Below are 24,080 nucleotides of genomic sequence, written 5' to 3' on the forward strand. Positions count from 1 at the left end.
ACGAAGGCACGCAGCTTCAGTCCAGAGTATACTAGAGCATACTTGCCAACCTTGAGAACTCTGAATTTGGGAGATGGAGTGGGCGGGGTTTGGTGGTAGCGGGGGTGTATATTGTAGCGTCCCGGAAGAGTTAGTGCTGCAACGGCTTCTGGGTATTTGTTCTGTTGTGTTTATGTTGTGTTACGGTGCGGATGTTCTCCCGGAATGTGTTTGTCATTCTTGTTTGGTGTGGCGCATATTTGTAACAGTGTTAAAGTTGTTTATATGGCCACCCTCAGTGTGACTTTATGGCTATTGACCAAGTATGCCTTGCATTCACTTATGTGTGTGTAAAAGCCGCATATATTATGTGACTGGGCCGGCACGCTGTTTGTATGGAGGAAAAGCGGAGAAGCAGACAGGTTGTAGAGGACACTAATGGTAGTGCCTTTAAGGCACGCCCCCAATAATGTTGTCCAGGTGGAAATCGGGAGAAATTCGGGAGAATGGTTGCTCGGGGAGATTTTCGGGAGGGGCGCTGAAAATCGGGAGGTTTAAACGGATACCGATAATTTCCGATATTACGTTTTAAAGCATTTATCGGCTGATATTTTTGGACATCCCTACTTATCACCAAAAGCTACGTAACATTTTTTTGTCCCTCTCTCTTACTTATTCCTATCCTTCTTTCTGTAGCAGCGTAAAACAATGTTCCTTTGTAATCTGATGTTATTTGAGCTATCAAATAAATATTTAACAGACCTTTGTTTTTTTCTGGACGTTACTTTACTGAACATGAAAAATTCCAAAACAGGAACGACGAATGATATTTAAATCCTTGCTCACTTGACTTGACGGGAGGTTTTAGCTGCTCGCCGTCGGGCCGGCTTGTGTCCACGTGAACCAACAGGTGCGTCAGGCGTCTCACACGGGAGTTGAAGATGGCTGCCCTGCCTTTGCAGCGGTGGGCGAAGTCGGAGTTGTCCAGGTACTCGCTGAGCAGCCACAACAGCGGACTGGTGCCAGAGGATTCTGGAAGGTAACACATGGTGGGCAATTACTGTCAAAACTCCACAGACACACAAAAATGTTTTTACTCACGCACGACGATTCACAAGTAAATTAAACAATATACTGCAAGTAAAAAAAAATTATTTGCAAGATAGAAAAATATTTTCTTCAATTAAAAAAGCGATCCCGGAGTGGACTTGGGCAATATGTTGATTTTATCGATAAATTCAAATTTTCTATGCTTCCATAACTTTCGCCTTCTTCATTTCCTTAGTGGGGATTCACAAGCTAAAAACAGCACTAATGCTAATGAGCGCTGGCATTAAGTCCTGCTAAAAAGGCTTTACAAGTAAACTTTGATTGATTGTATTATTTTATTACTACAATGTAAAACACTTAAATGTAGACTATGTAGAATATATTTATATTATTAATTTATTATATATATAATATAATGCATTTTTTGTTCTATTAGTTATCTATTTACAACATTACTGAAAATGGAATTGTACTAAAGGTAAGATGCTGTGTCATTTGAAAATTACTTAACTTCTTTTTCTTATTTTGGGCAGACGGCACCATGCGCAAATATCAGTAGCTCTGACAACCTTAAATTGACTGAGCAGCATCACCTGTTGTTGTAGAGTGCAAACTACGGGTGTTCTAAGTGCAAGTGTGTGGATTGGACATAATACTGCCAAAAAGTTTTATCTTTATCTTTGGAGAAAATAATTTTTTCACGTGCAAAGTTTTTTTCAATTGAATAAAATTGTTTTTCAATTACTCAAAGTTTATTCATACAGCCCTTAATCGCAAATGACTCAAATGGGTTCATAGACTACAACGACATCCCTGGATCTGATCCCACATCAGGGCAAGAAAACCTCAACCCAGTGGGAACAATGAGAAACCTTCCAAGTGACCACAGATGTGGGAACATTTTTTTTTTTACTTGCAAATTGTTTTTTTGATTGAAGAAAATTGTTTTTTAACTTGCAAATCACTGGACGTAAACAAAAACGTGTGTGTTTGTTGAGTTTTGGCATTAAATTAAGCTCCGAAGTAATGTGAACGTGTGGTATAAAGTGTTTTACCTGAAAAGGTGATTGTGTGCACGATAGGTGTGACCAGCGCCTCCCAGCAGGTTCGACCCAGAGCTTCAGCAGCTTCAGCGTCTGGCAGGAAACGGTCTGCAAACATCTGCTCATGTTTGAGGGCGCTGTTGAGCCTGAGCATGCACACGCACAGATACACACTCTTAGTGATGCAGCAACAGCACGGCGAAGAACCTGCAGGACTTGGAGAAGGTGCACTACTTATTGAAGAGCTGCAGCAGCTGAGTCTGCTCGTCCATCACTTCCTGACACCACGTGTGCGCCTTGGTGCTGTAGAACAAGAAGGTCCGACAGCATAGCTGCTCTTTGAACACGGGCCAGAACGTTGGTTTCGGCCCCAAAACCTCAAAACCGTGAACCCTTGTGTCGATGCCACCCTGTCACAGAGAAGGTGTGGTCAGTGGGGAGCGGTGGGGACGAAGGACGGGACACACGGACATGAGCTCAAAGTCTGACCTGCTGGCATCTCTTGACGCGGATCTGTATGATGGACCAGAATTTGGTCATGTTCTCTAGAAGAACCACCCGACTGGCTGACGTGGTCACATTAACCTACACACACACAAACACAGTGAGCATCATGTGATCCAGTGTATGATAGCAGTAGGGTGAACAGCAGACAAGCTTGTCCTTACTGTGTTGAGTTCAGTGCTGATGTTGGCCGGGTCATCTCCGCCCAGAACCAGGATCCGGGCCGGCATGTAGCTAGAGTCCTCGCTTGCCACCTGGATGGCCAACTGCCTAAACACACATATACACACAAACAGAAGTATGATACAAGACTGTAGGAAGGAAGAGGGATGGCATGGCAGCGTCAAGTACCGGATGATGACGCCTCTGTGCATGAAGATGTTGATGAAGTGCGAGCCGGTGGGTCCATTGGACTCCCAGTACGTTTTACTGTTCTTGTCGGTCAGCTTGTTAGCTCGATGGTGATTGGACGACACCTCCACCTTCTCCCAACACTTCTCCTCCTTCAGCTCCACACTGGAACCTGAGCACCGGCCACAGAAGCGTGAGGATGGCGCCAGAAGCAAAGATAAAAGTCTCACCTTGGCAAAGATTCCTGAGGAAGACGTCAAAGAAAGGAATGTTGATTGGCAGATGGCTGCGGCGATGCTCCTCAATCTGGCCCAATACCATCTGACGGTACACAAGAAGCAGAGTGAGGCACCGACTAAGGCGACAAGAGTGTCCTCCATGTGTCTCTGCAGTACCTGGATGCAGCCGGCGAGGACGCTGGTGGTCATCTTCTTGTAGAGGCTGGCGTACTTCTCACAGTCGGTGACGAGGTCTCGCAGCTCAGCGACCAGCGGGAGGTTGGCGCCGTGTTTGTCCAGCGTCTTTAGCAGCGCCTCCTTGGTTCCCAGGCGGCACATGACCACGGCGTAGTCTTTGTTTAGAGACGCCAGGCGGTACAAGAAGCGGATGAACTGCTGCATCACCTGCGCACAGCGCGGTGCCGGAGCTGCTGGTCAGCAATTTTCTGCTTCAGCGTTCCGCTCTGTTGGTCCTCACCTCTTTGTCGCTGAAAAAGGCCGTCATGGACGCCAGGCAGGGCTCGATGCTCTCGTGCCAGGGCAGCGCATCCTCCTGGTAGCTGTCCAAAAACTTATTCAGGATGCTGGTATGAGCGAGACACAAAAAGCAGAAGTCAATCAATCATTTATCAGTCACCAACAGGGGGCGCCAGAGTGGCATGGCGAGGTAAAGGTTCATAACATGTTTGTACCGGAGGATGGACAGCTGGACGGCCCGGTCCGCTCGGAGATGCTCCATCAGACGGACCAAGTCCTGAAAAGTGTCTCGATTCTGTGACACCTGAGAACACAAAAGATCCGAAACAATGGAAGAACAAGAATAAGTGTTGAACTTATTCTTGCTCTTTGCACCATCTTAAGACTTCGTTTCTCGTTTCAAAAGGACGAAAGAGGTCTCACTCTGTGCATCACTCTCAGCACCAAAAGACGTTTATTTAATTAACTGGACCGAGTGAGCCCTCTTTCCACTCATCTGCAATTTTTGTCTCAGTGGGTAGAGGCGAGACTGCAAGCATTACACACACAGGAAGCACGGACAAAGAGCCTTTCAGCTCGCTAGTGCGACGTTTAGCAAAGTAACAAAAATTAAAAAGTATTAGCAGCTTTGAACGGGCCCTCACCCGCTTGCAATGCAGGGTTCATGCCCGACAACCCGACACACTCACAAAACTTTCAGGACGATCAAAGCATGTGTAAGGAAGTTATGACTATCATAATTTTTCACCAGAAGGGGGCGATAAAGGCACTGTATTAGATCGATAGTATTTTATTGATTCCTTCAGGAGGGTTCCTTCAGTAGTAGTTATGCATTTGAGTTCCACCCAACACCCCAGAAAAAAATCCGGATGAGAGGAGTTTCGGAAAGAAGGTCTGACAGTTATAATTTTTTACCAGAAGCGGGCAATAAAAGCACTGTAGTAGTTACGCAGTTGCCCCCCAACACCCCAAAACCATCATAAAACATTTCGGGAAGCATGTGGATGGAAGTGATGAGAGTTAAACATTTTCCCCCGTAGGTGGCGATAAAGGCGCTATAGTACTTATGCAGTTGCGTCCCATCCTCCACCCCGACCCCCCATCAGAACTTTTAGTAAGATCAGAGCATGTGTAAGGAAGTTATGAGGGCTAACATTTTTCACCACAAGGGGGCGATAAATGCGCTGCAGTATTAATGCCGTTTAGTCCAACCCAACATTCCGACCCACCATAAAACATTTCAGGACGGTTGGAGCATAACAGAAGTTATGAGAGTTATAATTTTTCACCACAAGGGGGCGATAGAGGAGCAGCAGTAGTTATGCAGTTGCTTCCCACCCAACACTCCAACCCACCATAACAAATTTCAGGAAGATTGGAGCATGTGGACTAAAGAAATTACAGTTGACATTTTTCACCACAGGCGCTGGAGTAAACATGCTGTTAAGTCCCACCCAACACCCCATAAAAAATTCAGGTTGATTGGTGCATGTGGACAAAAGTTTTGAGAGTTAGACTTTTTCACCACTCGGGGGCAATAAAGGTACAGCAGTAGTTATGCAGTTCACCCCTCCCAACAACCCGACCCACCTTTAAAAAAGATACTGTATTTCCTTGAATAGCCGCCAGGGCGCTAATTAATTTAAAACCTCTTCTCACTCATGCGCTTATTCAAGGCATGCGGTAAAAGTAAGCAGGCGCTAATAATTTTAAAACCTCTTCTCACCTCTGCGCTTACCAAAAGAATGCAGTAAAAGAATAAAAAAAAAAGGTAAATAAAAAAAAATAAAAAATACAACTAATAATAAATTCTTCTGCGGCCCAGTACCGGCCCGCGGCCCGATGGTTGGGGACCACTGCTCTAAAACATGTCATTGCGCCCGCCTCTACACCATGCTATCTGCGTGCCGACCGGGCGCATGCATTTCGCTGCTTCTAGTACGAGATTGCAAGGCATACTTGGTCAACAGCCATACCAGTTACACTGAAGGTTGTGATATAAACAACTTTAACACTCTTACTAATATGGGCCACACTGTGAACCCTAACCAAACAAGAATAACAAACACATTTCCGGAGAACATTGGTTCTGTAACACATTATAAACGCAACATAATTACCCAGAATGCCATGCATCCATGACTCTTGGCTATATTCTACACGCGCCCCCAACCCCGCCCACCTCAACCGACACACGGAGGGGGGTGTGTTTGGTGCATAATATAGCCAAGAGTCATGGATACATGGCATTCTGGGTAATTGTTATGCTGCGTTTATAATGTATTACAGAGCCTATGTTCTCCCGAAATGTGTTTGTCATTCTTGTTTGGGGTGGGTTCACAGAGTGTGGCGCATATTAGTAAGAGTGTTAAAGTTGTTTTATATCACAACCTTCAGTGTGATTTACACGTAGTACAAGCAATTAAAACTCCTCCGCCATTATGAAAATGACGACAGGGGAAGCGTCACTCGTGACGTCATGAATTTGACCCGGCGGTAATAGTAAGCATGCGCTAATCATTTTGGGAAGCGAGTTTGACCCGGCAGTAATTCAAGGCAGGCGCATATTACATGCCCGGTGGCAATTCAAGGAAATACGGTAACCTAACCTAGTTTTTCCTACTGGGAAAAAATGTACTATAAGACGTTCAATATTTATTTAAGTTAAAGTACCTGGACACGCTGGTCGTCCAGCTGTGAAGAAGGGTCACAGAGCAGCTGTTCCAGGGTGAGGATGACTTCTTTAGTGGCCGTCATCTCCCTCAGACTCAGCAGCAACATCTGGAGCTGTGTATCCTTCAGGTCCAACTGCTCGGGACGATCTGACAGAGACAAAAACAGACAGCTGAAACTGATGGGGGTGAGGCGGGTGAGGAAGAGGAAGGGTACCTTTGCTCTCCAGCTTGTGCACCATGAAGATGTGGTTGAGCGCTATGATGGCCAGCATGGTCTCGTTCTGGGACAGCATCAGGCACTTCTTCAGGACAGCGGTGACGTCGCAGGACACCAACTGCTCAGCCAGACTCTTGTGGTTGGAGACGAGCATGACGATGACGAGGAGGCCGTTGCGCACTGCCGGCGTACAGCTGCGGAGGCACGGCGTGCGTGGTTAGTCAAATTCCTTTCTGTCGCGTCCAAAGTCGCACTTACCCTTTGGTCTTCAGCATCAGGTCCACTGCGGCGGGGATGGACGCCAACAGACCCTTGGAGCCTTCTGGCGTGGCCGAGCCGATGCTGGCAAAGATCTCCAGCATCATTTGAGTGCCGGACTCCGAGAGGGCAAGAACGCTGCTGAGGCCGCACAGGTCGTGTTTACTGGCGCCGGTGATGACCTTCAGAGTCTGAAGACACTTCACATCAAGCACCTAGACGCTAAGTGGCTATATGTGTGTGTGTGTGTATGTGTGTCTCACCGCCAATGCCAGCATTTGCACATGCGACATGTTGGAGAGCTCCTGCATGCACGTCAGTATAGCTTTGACTCCGCCCTCTGTGGCGAAGGGAACTCTCCACTCGTATCTCAGCATGAGCACGTGTGTGAGCCTCAAAGTGCACGTCACCACGTTTCTGCAGGATGAGCCCAGAAGCTCCACCAGCAGCTTCAGCACTTTGTCCCTATTGGAAGACAACATTCAGAAGATAACCTCCATAAGACAACATTCCAACGTCCACAAGACGCCCTTCCAAAGTCCACAAGGTGCCCTTCCAATGTCCAAAAGACGCCCTTCAAACGCCCACAAGACGCCCTTCCAACGTCCTAAAGACGCCCTTCCAACGTCCTAAAGACGCCCTTCCAACGTCCTAAAGACGCCCTTCCAACGTCCTAAAGACGCCCTTCCAACGTCCTAAAGACGCCCTTCCAACGTCCTTAAGACGCCCTTCCAACGTCCTTAAGACGCCCTTCCAACGTCCTAAATACGCCCTTCCAACGTCCTTAAGACGCCCTTCCAACGTCCTTAAGACGCCCTTCCAACGCCCAGAAGACAACCTGCTAACGCCAAGAAGACACCATTCTAACATTCAGAAGACACCTTTCTAACATTCAAAAGACACCATTCTAACATTCAAAAGACACCATTCAAACATTCAGAAGACACCTTTTTAACATCCAGAGGACATCATTCCAACATCCAAAAAACAACCATTCTAACGACCCTATGCCAACCTTCTAACAACCATAAGCCAACCTTCTAACAACCATAACCCAAACTTCTAACAACCACAAGACAACCTTCTAACAAACACAAGCCAACCTTCTAACAACCATAAGCCAAACTTCTAACAACCACAAGACAACCTTCTAACTACCACAAGACAACCTTCTAACAACCATAACCCAAACTTCTAACAACCACAAGACAACCTTCTAACAACCACAAGACAACCTTCTAACAACCACAAGACAACCTTCTAACAACCACAAGACAACCTTCTAACAACCACAAGACAACCTTCTAACAACCACAAGACAACCTTCTAACAACCACAAGACAACCTTCTAACAACCACAAGACAACCTTCTAACAACCACAAGACAACCTTCTAACAACCACAAGACAACCTTCTAACAACCACAAGACAACCTTCTAACAACCACAAGACAACCTTCTAACAACCATAAGCCAACCTTCTAACTACCATAAGCCAACCTTCTAACAACCACAAGACAACCTTCTAACAACCATAACCCAAACTTCTAACAACCACAAGACAACCTTCTAACAACCACAAGACAACCTTCTAACAACCACAAGACAACCTTCTAACAACCATAACCCAAACGTCTAACAACCACAAGACAACCTTCTAACAACCACAAGACAACCTTCTAACAACCACAAGACAACCTTCTAACAACCACAAGACAACCTTCTAACAACCACAAGACAACCTTCTAACAACCATAACCCAAACTTCTAACAACCACAAGACAACCTTCTAACAACCACAAGACAACCTTCTAACAACCACAAGACAACCTTCTAACAACCACAAGACAACCTTCTAACAACCACAAGACAACCTTCTAACAACCATAACCCAAACGTCTAACAACCACAAGACAACCTTCTAACAACCACAAGACAACCTTCTAACAACCACAAGACAACCTTCTAACAACCACAAGACAACCTTCTAACAACCATAACCCAAACTTCTAACAACCACAAGACAACCTTCTAACAACCACAAGACAACCTTCTAACAACCACAAGACAACCTTCTAACAACCACAAGACAACCTTCTAACAACCACAAGACAACCTTCTAACAACCACAAGACAACCTTCTAACAACCACAAGACAACCTTCTAACAACCATAAGCCAACCTTCTAACTACCATAAGCCAACCTTCTAACAACCATAACCCAAACTTCTAACAACCACAGGACAACCTTCTAACAACCACAAGACAACCTTCTAACAACCACAAGACAACCTTCTAACAACCACAAGACAACCTTCTAACAACCACAAGACAACCTTCTAACAACCACAAGACAACCTTCTAACAACCACAAGACAACCTTCTAACAACCATAAGACAACCTTCTGACAACCATAAGACAACCTTCTGACAACCATAAGACAACCTTCTGACAACCATAAGCCAACCTTCTAACAACCACAAGACAACCTTCTAACAACCACAAGACAACCTTCTAACAACCATAAGCCAACCTTCTAACAACCATAACCCAACCTTCTAACAACCACAAGACAACCTTCTAACAACCACAAGACAACCTTCTAACAACCACAAGACAACCTTCTAACAACCATAAGACAACATTCTAACAACCATAAGACAACCCTAAAACAACCATAAGACAACCCTAAAACAACCATAAGACAACCTAACTTCCATAGGACATGACAACATTGGTCTCACCTTACGCCCTGGACACAGTCGCTCCTCATAGAGTTCTTCTCCTGTGTCACCTTGTCCTCGAGCAACCTGGTGATGAAGATGACGCCAGCCAAGTTCTGGACAATGTCCCATCTGTAACCTCCTTTCCTGAGCATGTCCACCACCTCCCCCAACTTCTCCAGCAACGTCTTCTTGCCCATGACACGAGGACAGTTAAAGACTGCAGATTAGCAGACAGGGGAGCAAAGTGTCAAACATCTAATCCATACACTCAGGTTGTGGCAAGAAGAACTGGTGCTGCTCTGGCTAAACTGGACTCACCCTTCATCTTCTCCTCCAGACCATCAGGATATTTGCTGGAATCCTCCTGAGGAAACTCGCTCTCTGTGTCGGAGCTGCTGCATGCTGACTCAGCAGGAAGTTCCTTCTTGGCTCTCTTGGAGACCATCACAGAGGAGGCGCACACGCCTGCTGCTCCTCCTTCTGCAAGGCAAACACAAATTAGGGCGGTCAGAACGCTCCGAGCTCAGCAGCCTCAAGGAGCAGGAAGTGTCCTCCTCACCCGGCAGCTCTTCGTCCTCCAAACATCCTCCTCCTGGTCGAAGGTAGTGTTTGCAGAAGACGTGAGAGCAGAGCAGCTCGCCGAGGCAGGAAGACGGCAGGTGTTGCTTTAGGTAGTGTAGGACCTTCTTGGCCACGTCTCCAGGGACGAGCAGACTAATCAGCGCAGCGTCGTCCAGCTCCGCCTCCTGGGTTGAAAGATAACAAATCAGAGACGCCTTTGACATAATATTTGCAGGCATGCTATGCGTGGGTACACTGGAGACGCACCTGGTCACCGAGGCTGAGCAAGAGGAGGTGGTTGACTTCATGTTGCTCCTTGGCTTCCAGCTTCTTGATGAAGAAGAGGACCTCCCACCACTCGGCACGGCTCAGAGCTGCGGGCTCCGTCTGCGGATTGTCGGCCAAGTAGGGCAGAGAGTACAGGCCGCCAGGGGGTTTGGAGAAGATGGTCTGGCTGGCTGAGGGAACAAGAAGAACAAGAAGACGATGGAGCAAACGCAGACAGACAAATATCACCTCCTACCTGAGGTAAGTCTGATGGTTTCCGTCAGGGAAGATGCCTTCTCCATGGTCTCCTTGTCGGCCGGGCCACTGCTACCGCTTCCCAAAATCTCCACCATGTGCCAGTGGACCCAGTAAGTCCTGCGTAGAGCGTTCCAGTACACCTACACACCACAGCGTGAGTCCAGCTGAGTCCCCATTTCAGAAGGAACGAGACAACCTCACCTGAACGGGCGGCGAGCCGTCGTTGCTGTAGCGGAACTCTCCTTGGTCTCCTGCGCTCACTTCCTCGTAGTCCTCCAGCATGCGGAGCGCCATGCCACTCTTCAAGTTGTCCTGGACGTACTCCACGTAGGCTGAGCGACTGGCGAAATCGGAACGTGTTTTGTAGCCATTTCCGCCCTTCTTCTTTGAGGCGGCGCCGCCATGCGGGCTGGCGTCCTGGGCGGCGCCGATCACAACGGGCAAGCTGCTGAAGCGAGGCTGGAAGATGGATCTCCAAATGGGCAGAGAGGCATCCACCCCCTTTGCCCAAGTGCCGTCTCCTCTGTAGAGCGGGGCTGAGCCATGGGACAACTTGCGGTCCCAACCCATGACGCGCACCAGCTCGGAGATCAAGTTGGCCATGGCCATGGTGAACTCAAACTCACACTGGACACGGAGCCGCTCAGTCTGGTGGCTACAGGTGGAGGTGGACGAGGAAGACGCGGGGGAGCAGCTGGCTTCCTGTCTGTCAGAGCTGGAGTCCACACCCACCGTGTTGAGCTTGTCCATCAGCGAGGTGACGCACAGGTAACGCTTGACCAGAGAGAAGAGCAGCTTCCCTGGAATCTGGAGGCACACGAAAGCTAAATCATCAATCAGCTCACGGTGACGACCCTCTGCTCATTGGTTGCCAGGTCACCTGTGGCAGGTGGATGCTCTCAAAGGAGATGCCGTGCTCCTCAGAAGACGTGGTTTCAGCAAACAGCTCGAGCAGCGTGTAGCGGTTATCGAAGTCCATGTGCTGCTCGATGCCGTCCTGCTGGCTGAGCGACAGCAGCACGTAGGCTCGGCTGCCTGCGGACCACACGTCACATGACTTTAGTGGAGCTCTAAAATAAAATGAGCGTCATCACTAGCTACAATCAAAGGCACCGCAAGCGTCGATACAATCAGACAAAGAATTCTGCTGGATCCGAGGGACTTTAATCGTTGGGTCAGAACAAACACGGTGGCAGTTGCAAAGACCGGTGATCTGGCAAGACATGCTCCCCTTTGGAATTCATGCAACTCTGCATCTGCGCATGAGTCCAAGGAACGCAGAAAGGTAATTACATATAGAAGTTTTACGCTACAGACGATCAAATGTATGATTTATTTGGTTTGATGGCAGTAACGAGCTGGGGCTGGGCGATATATCGATATTTCGCGGGTTTGTCTCTGTGCGATATAGAAAATGACTATCGTAATATTCTAATATACGTTCACACGCAGGACTTTTAGCTGCGGGTGTACACTTCAGGCTCTCCTCGCTCTTTCCTGTCTCTCCTTCTCGCAGACAAGCATGCTTACATACGTCACACGTCACATAGACGCCCTCGCAGGGCAGAGAGGTAAAAAAAAAAAAAAAAGGCCAGAGACGTAGCGACGTGGCTAATTTTAGCTGCTAACGTAGCCGTACGAGAGAAAGATGGTGAGGATCTGATAACAAATGAAGGAAGACTTAATTCCCAATAACAACAGCAGGGTTTTCATCGTCGGGCAGTGGTTCGGCTTCAAGTGGGAATATGTCGAACAGACAACCGTAATTTGTCAAGTGTGTGTGGGGGGGGGGGGGCGTTGCTATAAAAAGTTGCATTACTGCTAATATGTAGCATCGTTTGTAAAGTCACTCGCTAGAGAATGAAGAGAATTTCATAACCTTAGTAACATACCACATAGTGAAGGACGAATACTATTTGATTTCCTGTTATGCAACTCATTTTTATTTGACACTTAAAATGTCTCTGACAAGCTTGCAATTTATGTTTTGGAAATGACTTGAATGTTTGTGCCATTGCTTAATAACTAATAAATACACTTTTGTTCAATTGACTTAGTTGTGATTTCCCTCTCTGCATGAAAGTTTAAAAGTAGCATATATTAATGCAGTATGAACAAGAATGTTTTAATGTATACACACAGAATCATCATACTGCTGTGATTATATGCATCAAGTGATCATTCAAGGCCGAGGCAAAATATCGTAATATATATCGTATATCGCGATATGGCCTAAAAATATCGCGATATTAAAAAAAGGCAATATCGCCCAGCCCTATAACGAGCTACAAGCTACTTTTTAAACCAATAGCGTTTGGTGTACCGTAGCTGTTTTTAGATCCATGTAGCGACTTAACGTCCATAAAAGCTACAAGGAGAGAAAATAAGACTGCAAATCAATCCATCCGTTACTGCTTGTCCCTACCGGAGTTTAAGGAAGACAAGAGAAATACATACAGAGAATCTCAATGATTAGTTGGTTTAAATATGAGAAAATCCATGATGTTTGTCTGGTTTATGGATGATGAGTCACGATTGGCTAAGGTTGAGACAAAACATTATGGCTGGCCAATTGGAGGCAAGATAGAACAGGTCATGACGCCAGGAAACAAACCAGGAAACATAATCAAAACATTGCCCACAGCAGTGGCAGACACCACATTAGGCGAGGGTCTTGTTTAAACCTAGGTTTCGGGTGCTTCAATAAATGATAAATAAATGATAAATGGGTTGTACTTGTATAGCGCTTTTCTACCTTCAAGGTACTCAAAGCGCTTTGACACTACTTCCACATTTACCCATTCACACACACATTCACACACTGATGGAGGGAGCTGCCATGCAAGGCGCTAACTAGCACCCATCAGGAGCGAGGGTGAAGTGTCTTGCTCAGGACACAACGGACGTGACGAGGTTGGTACTAGGTGGGGATAGGCCATTTATCGGTATTTTCATTTAATTGACATTATTTTTTACATTTTATAAACGTTCTGTTTTGTTGCGGCGAACTTGACAGTTCACAGCTGTGTTAGCAAAACGTTCAGGGAGGAGGAAGGCTAGGGCTGGGTCAATAAAACAATATCAATATATATCGCGATAGACATGTAATTGATATCAATCAATACAAAATATAGATATTTTTTGGCGAATGAACCACAGTTGGTTGCTTGAACACACGTCTTGAACACGGTCTGTAAAGCTAGGAAAACAGGATGGGTCTGTGAACAACGGGAGGAACATGCTCAAAAGCCAATCACATAACAGTATGAACTATCACATTAGGTTACGCCAGTGGTTCTCAACCTTTTTTCAGGGATGTACCCCATGTGAACTTTTTTTTTAATTCAACTACCCCCTAATCAGAGCAAAGCATTTCTGGTTGAAAAAAAAGAGATAAAGAAGTAAAATACAGCACTATGTCATCAGTTTCTGATTTATTCAATTGTATAACAGTACAAAAATATTGCTCATTAGTAGTAGTCTTTCTTAAACTATTTGGAAAAAAAGATGAAAAAATAACAAAAAATGTGTTGAATAATAAACAAGTGATTCAATTATAAATATTTCTACACATAGAAGTAATCATCAACTTAAAGTGCCCTCTTTGGGGATTGTGATAGAGATTCATCTGGATTCATGAACTTAATTCTAAACATTTCTTCACAAAAAAACAAATCTTTAACATCAATATTTATGGAACATGTCCACAAAAAATCTAGTTGCATTGTTGCATTTCTTTTCACAGTTTATGAACTTACATTCATATTTTGTTGAAGTATTATTCAATAAATATATTTATAAAATGTTTTTTGTTTGTTGCTATTTTTATAATATTTTTTTAAATTCTCACATACCCTTTGGCATACCTTCAAGTACCCCCAGGGGTACGCGTACCCCCATTTGAGAACCAATGGGTTACGCTGTTGATTCTCTACACGGAGTGAGAAGAGAAATTAAAGATGAGTGCACCAGAGAGCAAAGAAATTGTAAATAAAACAAAAAAAGTCACATTGACGATGTGGCGGCTTTTTGGATTTCTTTCAACCCATGTCCGTCAACAAGTGAGAACTAAACTGCATGACTGTATAAATAACAAAATATAACAAATGTGCTACTTTAAAATATTAATTTGGTCCAATAATATCTAATTAATAATTACTGCATAATACATATTTGATACCATACTTAAATAAAAATAACAGACCAAATTAAATGTTGCACATAGCACTAAACCTGCAGAAAATAGTTCTCAAGTTTCTCTTTGTTTACATTTTCACACTTTGTAATATTTTTTTGCACTTTATGAAGCATTTCTTACATATTCCTTATTTTTGCGCCTTACATTTTAAGAGCTTATTGTTACGTCTCCACTTTGAAAGCTTCTTCTCCCCTTCATCCTTGTTGTACCGGCAGTTTTTAGCGCTTCCATAGCGAGTCTACTGACAGGTATAAGTTACAACTGTACGCTGCCTTGTATTAGAAGTGGCAACAGCGGAGGATTAACGCACTCCAGCAAGAGGAGAGCGGAAAGGAAGGAGCTTATTGACGACAGCGCGGACCACAATGGCAGATGTGCACAAATTTGGGGAATCATGCAGATCCCAAATACACATCAGCAGGTACCAATAAGGTAAGCATAATACTGCAAAACAAAACACCAGATAATATGTCTTCTGATAGGTGCCATATGGGGTCCATCCATCCATTTTTTAGCGCTTGTCCCTGTCGGGGTCAATGGAGCCTATCTCAGTTGCAATCAGGCGGTAAGGGGTGTACACCCTGGACAAGTCGCCACCTCATCGCAGGGCCAACACATATAGACGGACAACATTCACACTCACATTCACACACGAGGGCCAATTTCAGTGTTGGGGTCCTTATACACAAACCGTATCAATACCCCTATGTTGAAGTGCAGTACGTCTGACTCGGTAGCCTTATTGCTGCGCATTCCATCAAGCGGTGTGGCTTTGTCACGTACCAAAGTGCTACTAAAAAATGTTGACAGATTTTTGAGCCCTGTGGGTAAGGGTCTATATTCTCAATGAAACATCAAAGTTTTGGTGTTGCTTGATTACAGGTACTTGCTAGCGTCATTCTTTGAAGAGGGGGCAGTCCAAACGTACTGTATCTCTTAAGATTGATTGCCATCTAATGATCACACTTATCATTACACCACTTACCAAATAAAATTGCTTTGAGGGTGCTAAGCACAACCAGAATTAATCTGTACTTTAGGCGGACCAGGTTATAAACGTACTATCGATTTTTGAAATCCACACGTACTGTATCTCTTAAGATTGATTGCCATCTAATGATCACACTTATTACACCACTTACCAAATAAAATTGCTTTGAGGGTGCTAAGCACAACCAGAATTAATCTGTACTTTAGGCGGACCAGGTTATAAACGTACTATCGATTTTTGAGAAAACTAAAGGATTTTCAGTGCGTCTTATAGTCTGAAAAATACCGGAGCTTCCCCATCATTTGTTATGGAAAAGCAAAAGTGCTCCCAGCATGCCTTGTGGCACATGATTTGACATTTGAAGTCGACATTTACTGTAAAAATTCGACTCGCGTGAGTTTCCTTCAAGGAGCAATTACACGTTACACATGCGCAGAAGCAGGGGGTGCACCAGAACCGGCAAAGAGAACCTTTGGACACTTGTGCCTCAAGAAGATTCTGGAAGAAGCATGGCGAGACGACAAGAATGGGAGACAGTTTTTAGCGTTTGTCTCTCGGGGTCAAGACTCTGCGGTCCTTTTGGACGCCAACGATGTCCTTTTCATGATTGCCGAGGGGCAACTTAGCTCTCGTGCTACACGCGTAAGTGGTTACCACGGTGACGGCCTTACCTGCGTCGTGGGAAGCCAGCGCTCGCAGCATCTTGCCGGCGCTGCGCCTGGTCTGCGTCTCCTTGTTGCACAGCAGCTCCATCAGCAGGTTGAGGGCGCCCGTCTCCTTGAAGACGCCCACCAGCGAGCCGATGCTGGCGTAAGCGCTCAGCACGTGGATGGTGTGCGTGATGCTGATGGACAGCTCGCTCTTTTTGGCCATCTGCTTCCTGGCACGACGCACCAGGTTCTTCACGTCGTCCTTCATGTCCAGCAGCTCGGTCTCATCAAACGTCCCTTCGGCCGCGCACGCCTCTTCCTCGCCCTGCGTCTCCTGCGGCTGCAGAGGCCGCTGCGAGTCGGCTTTTCTCTTCCCCAGCAGCGAGGGGCAGTTGGCGTACACGTCCTCCATGGACATCCACATCAGGACGTTCTCCGATTTCACGTCCCCGGACGTGGAGCCGCCGGAACCGCCCGCCCCGGGGCTAACGCCGCCACCGGAGCCGGCACAGTTGGTCCCCCCGGATACGGACCCGTCGTCGACGGCGGCGAGGCACCAGCGAATCAGGTACTCAATCTGGCCGTCGTGGGTGCGGCGCTGGCGGATCAGCTCCTCGGGATACGCCTGCAACCGCGGGCCAATCTGGACCAGCAGGTTCCCGTTGCGGCGTTCGCCCACCATGGTCACTGAGGAGACACAATGAAGACCACGTCATGTCAGCTTTTCAAACTGCGTTCCCAACACAGTCAAGCAGGTAGTTTTGACGCGTGGTTGCCCACTTCCTCCTTCACATGACTCCACACTTCCGCTCACGACAAGAACGGTCTTTAGGCCAACGTCTCGACTCCTTCCAGCACCAAACATGGGTGAGCTTTCAGAAATATAGATTAAGAGGAACGAGGGAGACCACGAAAGTTGCAAATAAAACATTTGGAGCCCCTTAGCGAGGACGATGAGAGTTTTCGATCAAGTTTAGTGCTGCGTCGTCAGCGTTAAGGAGACACAGTTTTTAACAACGGAAACAATGGCGGACTTACCATTATTAGGCAGTTGCTTGGGCACCCGGGATTTCCAGGGGCCTCAAAACATCTCATAAAAAAAACATTTGTAGGTTTTAAAATACTTCATCAATAGGGGTGTAACGATTGATCGATAGATGCATTTATTTTTCCTAAGATTAAAGTACTGTGAATTCCAGCCGTAATAATACTACTTTTTTCCTACGCTTTGAATCATGCGCCTTGTAAATCGGTGCGGCTAATTTAAGAACTTTTCTCGCTGGCGGCCATAATGCAAATCGTAAAAAAAGACAAGCACAGACACAAAATAGGTGTGTTACTGTTTGTGCTATGATGGCATTTTTTGGACAAGTTCGCTCACAGTAGGTCTTACAGTGACTCTCTGTTTAGACTGAGCTTTCAACCGGCTGCAAAAGTGCGGTTTTGTCTTCTAGCCATCCATAGCGTTCCTACTCGTATAGATTCCTCACTCATCACTCTGAGCAACGTTAGTAAGCTTTACAATAGAATAAAACAATACATAATTACTGAACCGTCCCATGTGTAATGTCTGTAGGAGTGTTTTCGTGCATATTTGCAAGTGCTATTGTCATTTAAAGGCCTACTGAAACCCACTACTACCGACCACGCAGTCTGGTAGTTTATATATTAATTATGAAATCTTAAAGGCCTACTGAAATGAGATTTTCTTATTTAAACCGGGATAGCAGGTCCATTCTATGTGTCATACTTAATCATTTCGCGATATTGCCATATTTTTGCTGAAAGGATTTAGTAGAGAACATCTACGATAAAGTTTGCAACTTTTGGTGCTGATAAAAAAGCCTTGCCTTTACCAAAGTCGCAGACGATGACGTCACAAGGGTGAGGGCTCCTCTCGTCCTCACATTGTTTTTAATGGGAGCCTCCAGCAGCAAGAGCTATTCGGACCGAGAAAACGACAATTTCCCCATTAATTTGAGCGAGGATGAAAGATTTGTGGATGATGATATTGATAGCGAAGGACTAGAACATTTTTTTATAAAAAAAAAAAAATTTAAAAAGCGACGGCGGCAGTATGAACGTTTCAGATGTAATTAGACACATTTATTGAGATATTTCTGGAAGATCCCTTATCTGCTTATTGTTTTAATAGTGTTTTAGTGAGATTGTAAAGACATACCTCGAGGTCGGATGGCTGCGGTGAACACGCAGTGTCTCAGAGAAAAGCCGAGGAGCCAAGGTCACAGCTGCCTTTTAAACAGCTACTGCAGGAGGACGAATAATCCAATGATGTCTCCGGTAAGATATACATCAGAATTTTCCCATCCAAAAACATGCTGGTTGACGTAGAGAAACATGTTCGCTTGACCGCTCCGTGTTAAAAACAAAGAAACCCCGGATGTGTTTCGGTGCTAAAGACAGCTCCAATACTCCGCTTTCCACCAACAGCATTGTTCTTTATAGTCTCCATTATTAATTGAACAGATTGCAAAAGATTCAGCAACACAGATTTCCAAATTACTGTGTAATTATGCGATGAAAAGAGACGACTTTTAGCCGTAATTGGTGCTGAGCTAATATTTCCTGACAGTCCGTGACGTCACGCGCCATCAATCTGCGACGTTTTCAACAAGAACCTCCGCGGGGAATTTAAAATTGCAATTTAGTCAAATAAAAAGGCCGTATTGGCATGTGTTGCAATGTTAAAATGTCATCATTGATATATAAACTATCAGACTGCGTGGTCGGTAGTAGTGGGTTTCAGTAGGCCTTTAACATTGCAACACATGCCAATACGGCCTTTTTAGTTTACTAAATTGCAATTTTAAATTTCCCGCGAAGTATCCTGTTGAAAACGTCGCGGAATGACGACACGTATGATGACGCGTGCATGTGACGTCACCGGTTGTAGCAGACATGTTCTTCCAGCACTGCTCACGGCTAAAAGTTGTCTCTTTTCATCGCATAATTACACAGCATTCTGGACATCTGTATTGCTGAATCTTTTGCAATTTGTTCAATTAATAACGGAGAAGTCAAAGTAGAAAGATGTAGGTAGGAAGCGGTGTATTGCGGCTGCCTTTAGCAACACAAACACAGCCGGTGTTTCCTTGTTTACATTCCCGAAGGTGAAGCTTTACTATGGAACAGAGCGGTCAAGCGAACATGGTTCTCGACCACATGTCAACCGGCAGGTTTCGGTGAGAAAATGCTGGTAATAAGTCGGCTCTTACCGTAGACATGAGCGGAGCCTGCATCCTCCTGCAGCTGTGGACTCTCTTACCTCCTCCCACCGGAGACACTGGCGGTCACCACACCCCTCCGACTTTCAGGTACCATATATTCTCACTACAACACTAGTAACACAATAAGCAGATAAGGGATTTTCCAGAACTATCCTAGTAAATGTGTCTAAAAACATCTGAATCACTCCCACAGCCCTTGCCTTTTTTTTTTCTTTTTTCTAGTCTTTCACTCTCACTATCCTCGATTCACGAATCTTTCATCCTCGCTCAAATTAATGGGGAAATTGTCGCTTTCTCGGTCCGAATCACTCACTGCTGGTGGCTATAATTGTAAACAATGTGAGGATGTGAGGAGCTCCACAACCCGTGACGTCGCGCACACATCATCTGATACTTGTACAGTCAAGGCTTTATTATTAGCGACCAAAAGTTGGGAACTTTATCGTCGATGTTCTCTACTAAATCCTTTCAGCAAAAATATGGCAATATCGCAAAATGATCAAGTATGACACATAGAATGGACCTGCTATCCCCGTTTAAATAAGAAAATCTCATTTCAGTAGGCCTTTAATGAAGCTAGCGTCAATTGCATTAGCTATTATGCTAACACATCTATGAGTGTCTGTGTTAGTATTATTAACTTAAATTGGCATTATTTCTGTATTGTTTCAGTTTCGTAAATGTACCAGAACGTCACCAGGGAGTTATTGAGTCTGTTAAGTTGATTGGAATGCTAGCTTGCGGAGCTAGCGGGTCCATGACGATGACTTCTGTTTTGTTTGATCAGCCGTTTTACTGCCGTGTTACACACAATTAAGGTATGTAAATAAACAGTTACATTATATTTATGTGTATACAATTCATTTTAAAACATATATATATATGCACTTATAGGCCGGTGCGGCTAATATCCATCCATCCATTTTCTACCGCTTATTCCCTTATGGGATCGCGGGGGGCGCTGGCGCCTATCTCAGCTACAATCGGGCGGTAGGCGGGGTACACCCTGGACATGTCGCCACCAAAATAAATTGTACTAACATTTTGTGGGCGTGGCTTATATACCTGTCCACTTTATAGTTCCTTATCAATACTAGAAAAGAAAACGTTGGCTTTAAGAACTGCAGACTTTCCAAAAAGTTAGTGCTTTTGAATAAAAAAAGATGTCAACGCTTACGCCTGTCTGTGATGTCATCGGCACGCGCCATCAGTCATCAAAACACTTTGTACCACTGGAGAAGCAGGCAAACCACATACTAAGGCACACGCTATGACATCATAGGAGGTTGAATGTGATGAGTGCACTTTTTGACATTCATGCTGTATTTGCATCATCTCTACGTTGAAAAAAAAACAGCAAAAGTATCAGGTCAATCCACGGTTTTTATCAAAGTCATTGTGTTCGTTTTTTCCACCGCTTGCGGAACTTAGCCGGTTCCAGCACTAAACATACGCAGCAATCCTCTATTTGCCAATTGCCACAACAAATTTGTTCAATTTAACTAAAATCTACATATGTTGGACAGGCAGTCAATCGCAAACACAAAAATTAAGTGATGCAGTTTATTTTAAAGATAAAATACTCTATTTTAAAATACATCATAATGCACCTTAAGTCAATTTGTCAAAATGTTTTCAGTTGTAATTTCATGCCGTTGACACAAACGGATGAGGACATTCTGATTCTGTAGGCCCAAAATTAATGGTTCATACACAGGCATATCCAGGGCAGCTATATGGGGAACATGGGGGCTTGTGTCAAATACAAAACTCAAAATTCGTAATTTGTATATAAAAACAGATTACAATAATTTGCAAATCCTTTTCAACTTATATTCAATTAAATAGACTGCAAAAAAATATATTTTTAATGTTCGAACTGAGAAACTTAATTTTTTGGGGCAAATAACCATTAATTAGAATTTAATGGCAAAAAAATATTGCAAAAAAGTTGTCACAGGGGCATTGTTACCACTGTGTTACATGGCCTTTTCTTTTAACAACACTCAGTGAACGTTTGGGAACTGAGGAGACCAATTTTTTAAGCTTTTCAGGCGGAATTATTTCCTGATGCACAGCTTAAGTTGTTCAACAGTCCGGAGTCTCCGTTGTGGTATTTTAGGTTTCATATTGTGCCACACATTTTCAATGGGAGACAGGTCTGGACTAGAGGCAGGCCAGTCTAGTACCCACACACTTTTACTACAAAGACCCGCTGTTGTAACACATGGCTTGGCATTGTCTTGCTGGAATAAGCAGGGGCGTTTATGATAACGTTGCTTGGATGGCAGCATATGTTGCTCCAAAACCTGTATGTACCTTTCAGCATCAATGGTGCCTTCACAGTGTGTAAGTTATCCATGCCTTGGGCACTAATACACCCCCATACCATCACAGATGCTGGCTTTTCGACTATAACAGTCTGAATGGTTCATTTCCTCTTTGGTCTGAAGAACACAATTTCCACAGTTTCCAAAAACAATTTGAAATGTGGACTCGTCAGACCACATAACACTTTTTCACTTTGCATCAGACCATCTTAGATGAGCTCGGTCAGGCCCAGCGAAGCAAACTGCATTTCTGGGTGTTGTTGATAAATGGCTTTCGCTTTGCATAGAGTTTTAGCTTGCACTTACAGATGTAGCGACAAACTGTAGTTACTGACAGTGGTTTGCTGAAATGTTCCTGAGCCCATTTGGTGACATCCTTTACACACAGATTTTGTTTTTTGATGCACTACTGCCTGAGGGATCGAAGGTCTGTAATATCATTGCTTACATGCAGTGATTTCTCCAGATTCTCTGAAACTTTAGATGATATTACAGACCGTATGTGGTGAAATCCCTAAATTCCTTGCAATACCTCCTTGTTCCTAAACTGTCCGACAATTTGCTCACACATTTTTTCACAAAGTGGTGACCCATGCCCCATCCTTAATTGTGAATGACTGAGCATTTCATGGAAGCTGCTTTTATACTCAATCATGGCACCCAACTGTTCTCAAATAGCCTGTTCACTTGTGGGATGTTCCACATAAGTGTTTGATGAGCATTCCTCAACTTCCTCAGTCTTTTTTGCCACTTGTGCACACTTTTTTGAAACGTGTTGCAGACAACATATTCAAAATGAGCTAATATTGCCAAATAATTTAGTTTTCCTGTTTGAACGTTAAGTATCTGGTATTTGCAGTGTATACAATTGAAAATAATATTGCATATCATCGTATTCTGTTTGTATTTACAATTTACACAACGTGCCAACTTCACTGGTTTTGGGTTTTGTACAAGCTGATGCAGAAACCAGGAAAAGAGGGGAGTGGTTTGTGTGTGTGAGCTACAGGATACTACTACAACACGTCTTATCACGAGATTATGAGCGGATTCGTTCGTCCTCATAAGTTTGTGACGGCGGAAAACTGACCAGATTGACTTGAAAAAAAACGGAAGGAGCCCGCTATCGTGGCGGCGCCGTTCTGCTGCCGTTTCGCATCCGGTGCACATTCGGGGTTCTGAGAGGCAACCAGTTGTAGTGTCAGAGATGAAAGAGAAAACATGCAGTAAAATAAGTGAACAAAGACCGAAAGCAGGTGAGACAACAGGGAAGTAGAAGAATGCTGAAGTTCCCCCACGCCGCTAAGATGTAACGTATATCCTTGAATTGCCGCCGGGCATATAGTATGCGCCCTGCCTTGAATTACTGCCGGGTCAAATTCGTTTCGCAAAATAATTAGCACATCCTTAGTATTACCGCCTGGTCAAACTTGTGACGTCACGAGTGACACTTCCCCGGTCATCATTTTCAAAATGGAGGAGGCTGATTTCAATACCGGTAATTGCATAAATGGAAGAAGATTAAGAGCTATTCAGTAGGATTTGGTACAAAATGCGGCTGCTAGACTTTTGACAAGAACAAGAAAGTTTGATCACATTACGCCTGTACTGGCTCACCTGCACTGGCTTCCTGTGCACTTAAGATGTGACTTTAAGGTTTTACTACTTACATATAAAATACTACACAGTCTAGCTCCATCCTATCTTGCTGATTGTATTGTACCATATGTCCCGGCAAGAAATCTGCGTTCAAAGGACTCCGGCTTATTAGTGATTCCCAAAGCCCAAAAAAAGTCTGCGGGCTATAGAGCGTTTTCATTTCGGGCTCCAGTACTCTGGAATGCCCTCCCGGTAACAGTTCGAGATGCCACCTCAGTAGAAGCATTTAAGTCTCACCTTAAAACTAATTTGTATACTGTAGCCTTTAAATAGATTCCCTTTAGAGACCAGTTGATCTGCAGTTTCTTTTCTTTTTTCTCCTATGTCCCACTCTCCCTTGTGGAGGGGGTCCGGTCCGATCCGGTGGCCATGTACTGCTTGCCTGTGTATCGGCTGGGGACATCTCTGTGCTGCTGATCC

General features: G+C 44.7%; 1 protein-coding gene across 2 annotated transcripts in view; it reads right to left on the reverse strand.

Annotated features, from left to right (window-relative positions):
* The window catches only part of LOC133559562 (cullin-9), a 44,150-nt gene that overhangs the window by 18,290 nt on the left and 1,780 nt on the right, over positions 1-24,080 (reverse strand). For both annotated transcript variants that reach the window (XM_061911425.1, XM_061911424.1), the window contains exons 2-23: positions 16,445-17,110; positions 11,465-11,619; positions 10,786-11,391; positions 10,583-10,724; positions 10,327-10,517; positions 10,058-10,244; positions 9,817-9,978; positions 9,517-9,715; positions 7,036-7,237; positions 6,773-6,963; positions 6,512-6,708; positions 6,296-6,444; positions 3,838-3,926; positions 3,624-3,729; positions 3,323-3,550; positions 3,158-3,248; positions 2,928-3,099; positions 2,741-2,846; positions 2,562-2,657; positions 2,307-2,482; positions 2,085-2,218; positions 826-1,011 (exon numbers count right to left, since the gene is read on the reverse strand). In XM_061911425.1, the coding sequence (XP_061767409.1) occupies positions 826-1,011; positions 2,085-2,218; positions 2,307-2,482; positions 2,562-2,657; positions 2,741-2,846; positions 2,928-3,099; positions 3,158-3,248; positions 3,323-3,550; positions 3,624-3,729; positions 3,838-3,926; positions 6,296-6,444; positions 6,512-6,708; positions 6,773-6,963; positions 7,036-7,237; positions 9,517-9,715; positions 9,817-9,978; positions 10,058-10,244; positions 10,327-10,517; positions 10,583-10,724; positions 10,786-11,391; positions 11,465-11,619; positions 16,445-17,110 (4,431 nt within the window). The remainder of the gene's footprint in view (positions 1-825; positions 1,012-2,084; positions 2,219-2,306; positions 2,483-2,561; positions 2,658-2,740; positions 2,847-2,927; positions 3,100-3,157; positions 3,249-3,322; positions 3,551-3,623; positions 3,730-3,837; positions 3,927-6,295; positions 6,445-6,511; positions 6,709-6,772; positions 6,964-7,035; positions 7,238-9,516; positions 9,716-9,816; positions 9,979-10,057; positions 10,245-10,326; positions 10,518-10,582; positions 10,725-10,785; positions 11,392-11,464; positions 11,620-16,444; positions 17,111-24,080) is intronic.

The sequence above is a fragment of the Nerophis ophidion genome, linkage group LG09 (assembly GCF_033978795.1).
Source record: "Nerophis ophidion isolate RoL-2023_Sa linkage group LG09, RoL_Noph_v1.0, whole genome shotgun sequence".
In the NCBI taxonomy this organism is placed as follows: domain Eukaryota; kingdom Metazoa; phylum Chordata; class Actinopteri; order Syngnathiformes; family Syngnathidae; genus Nerophis; species Nerophis ophidion.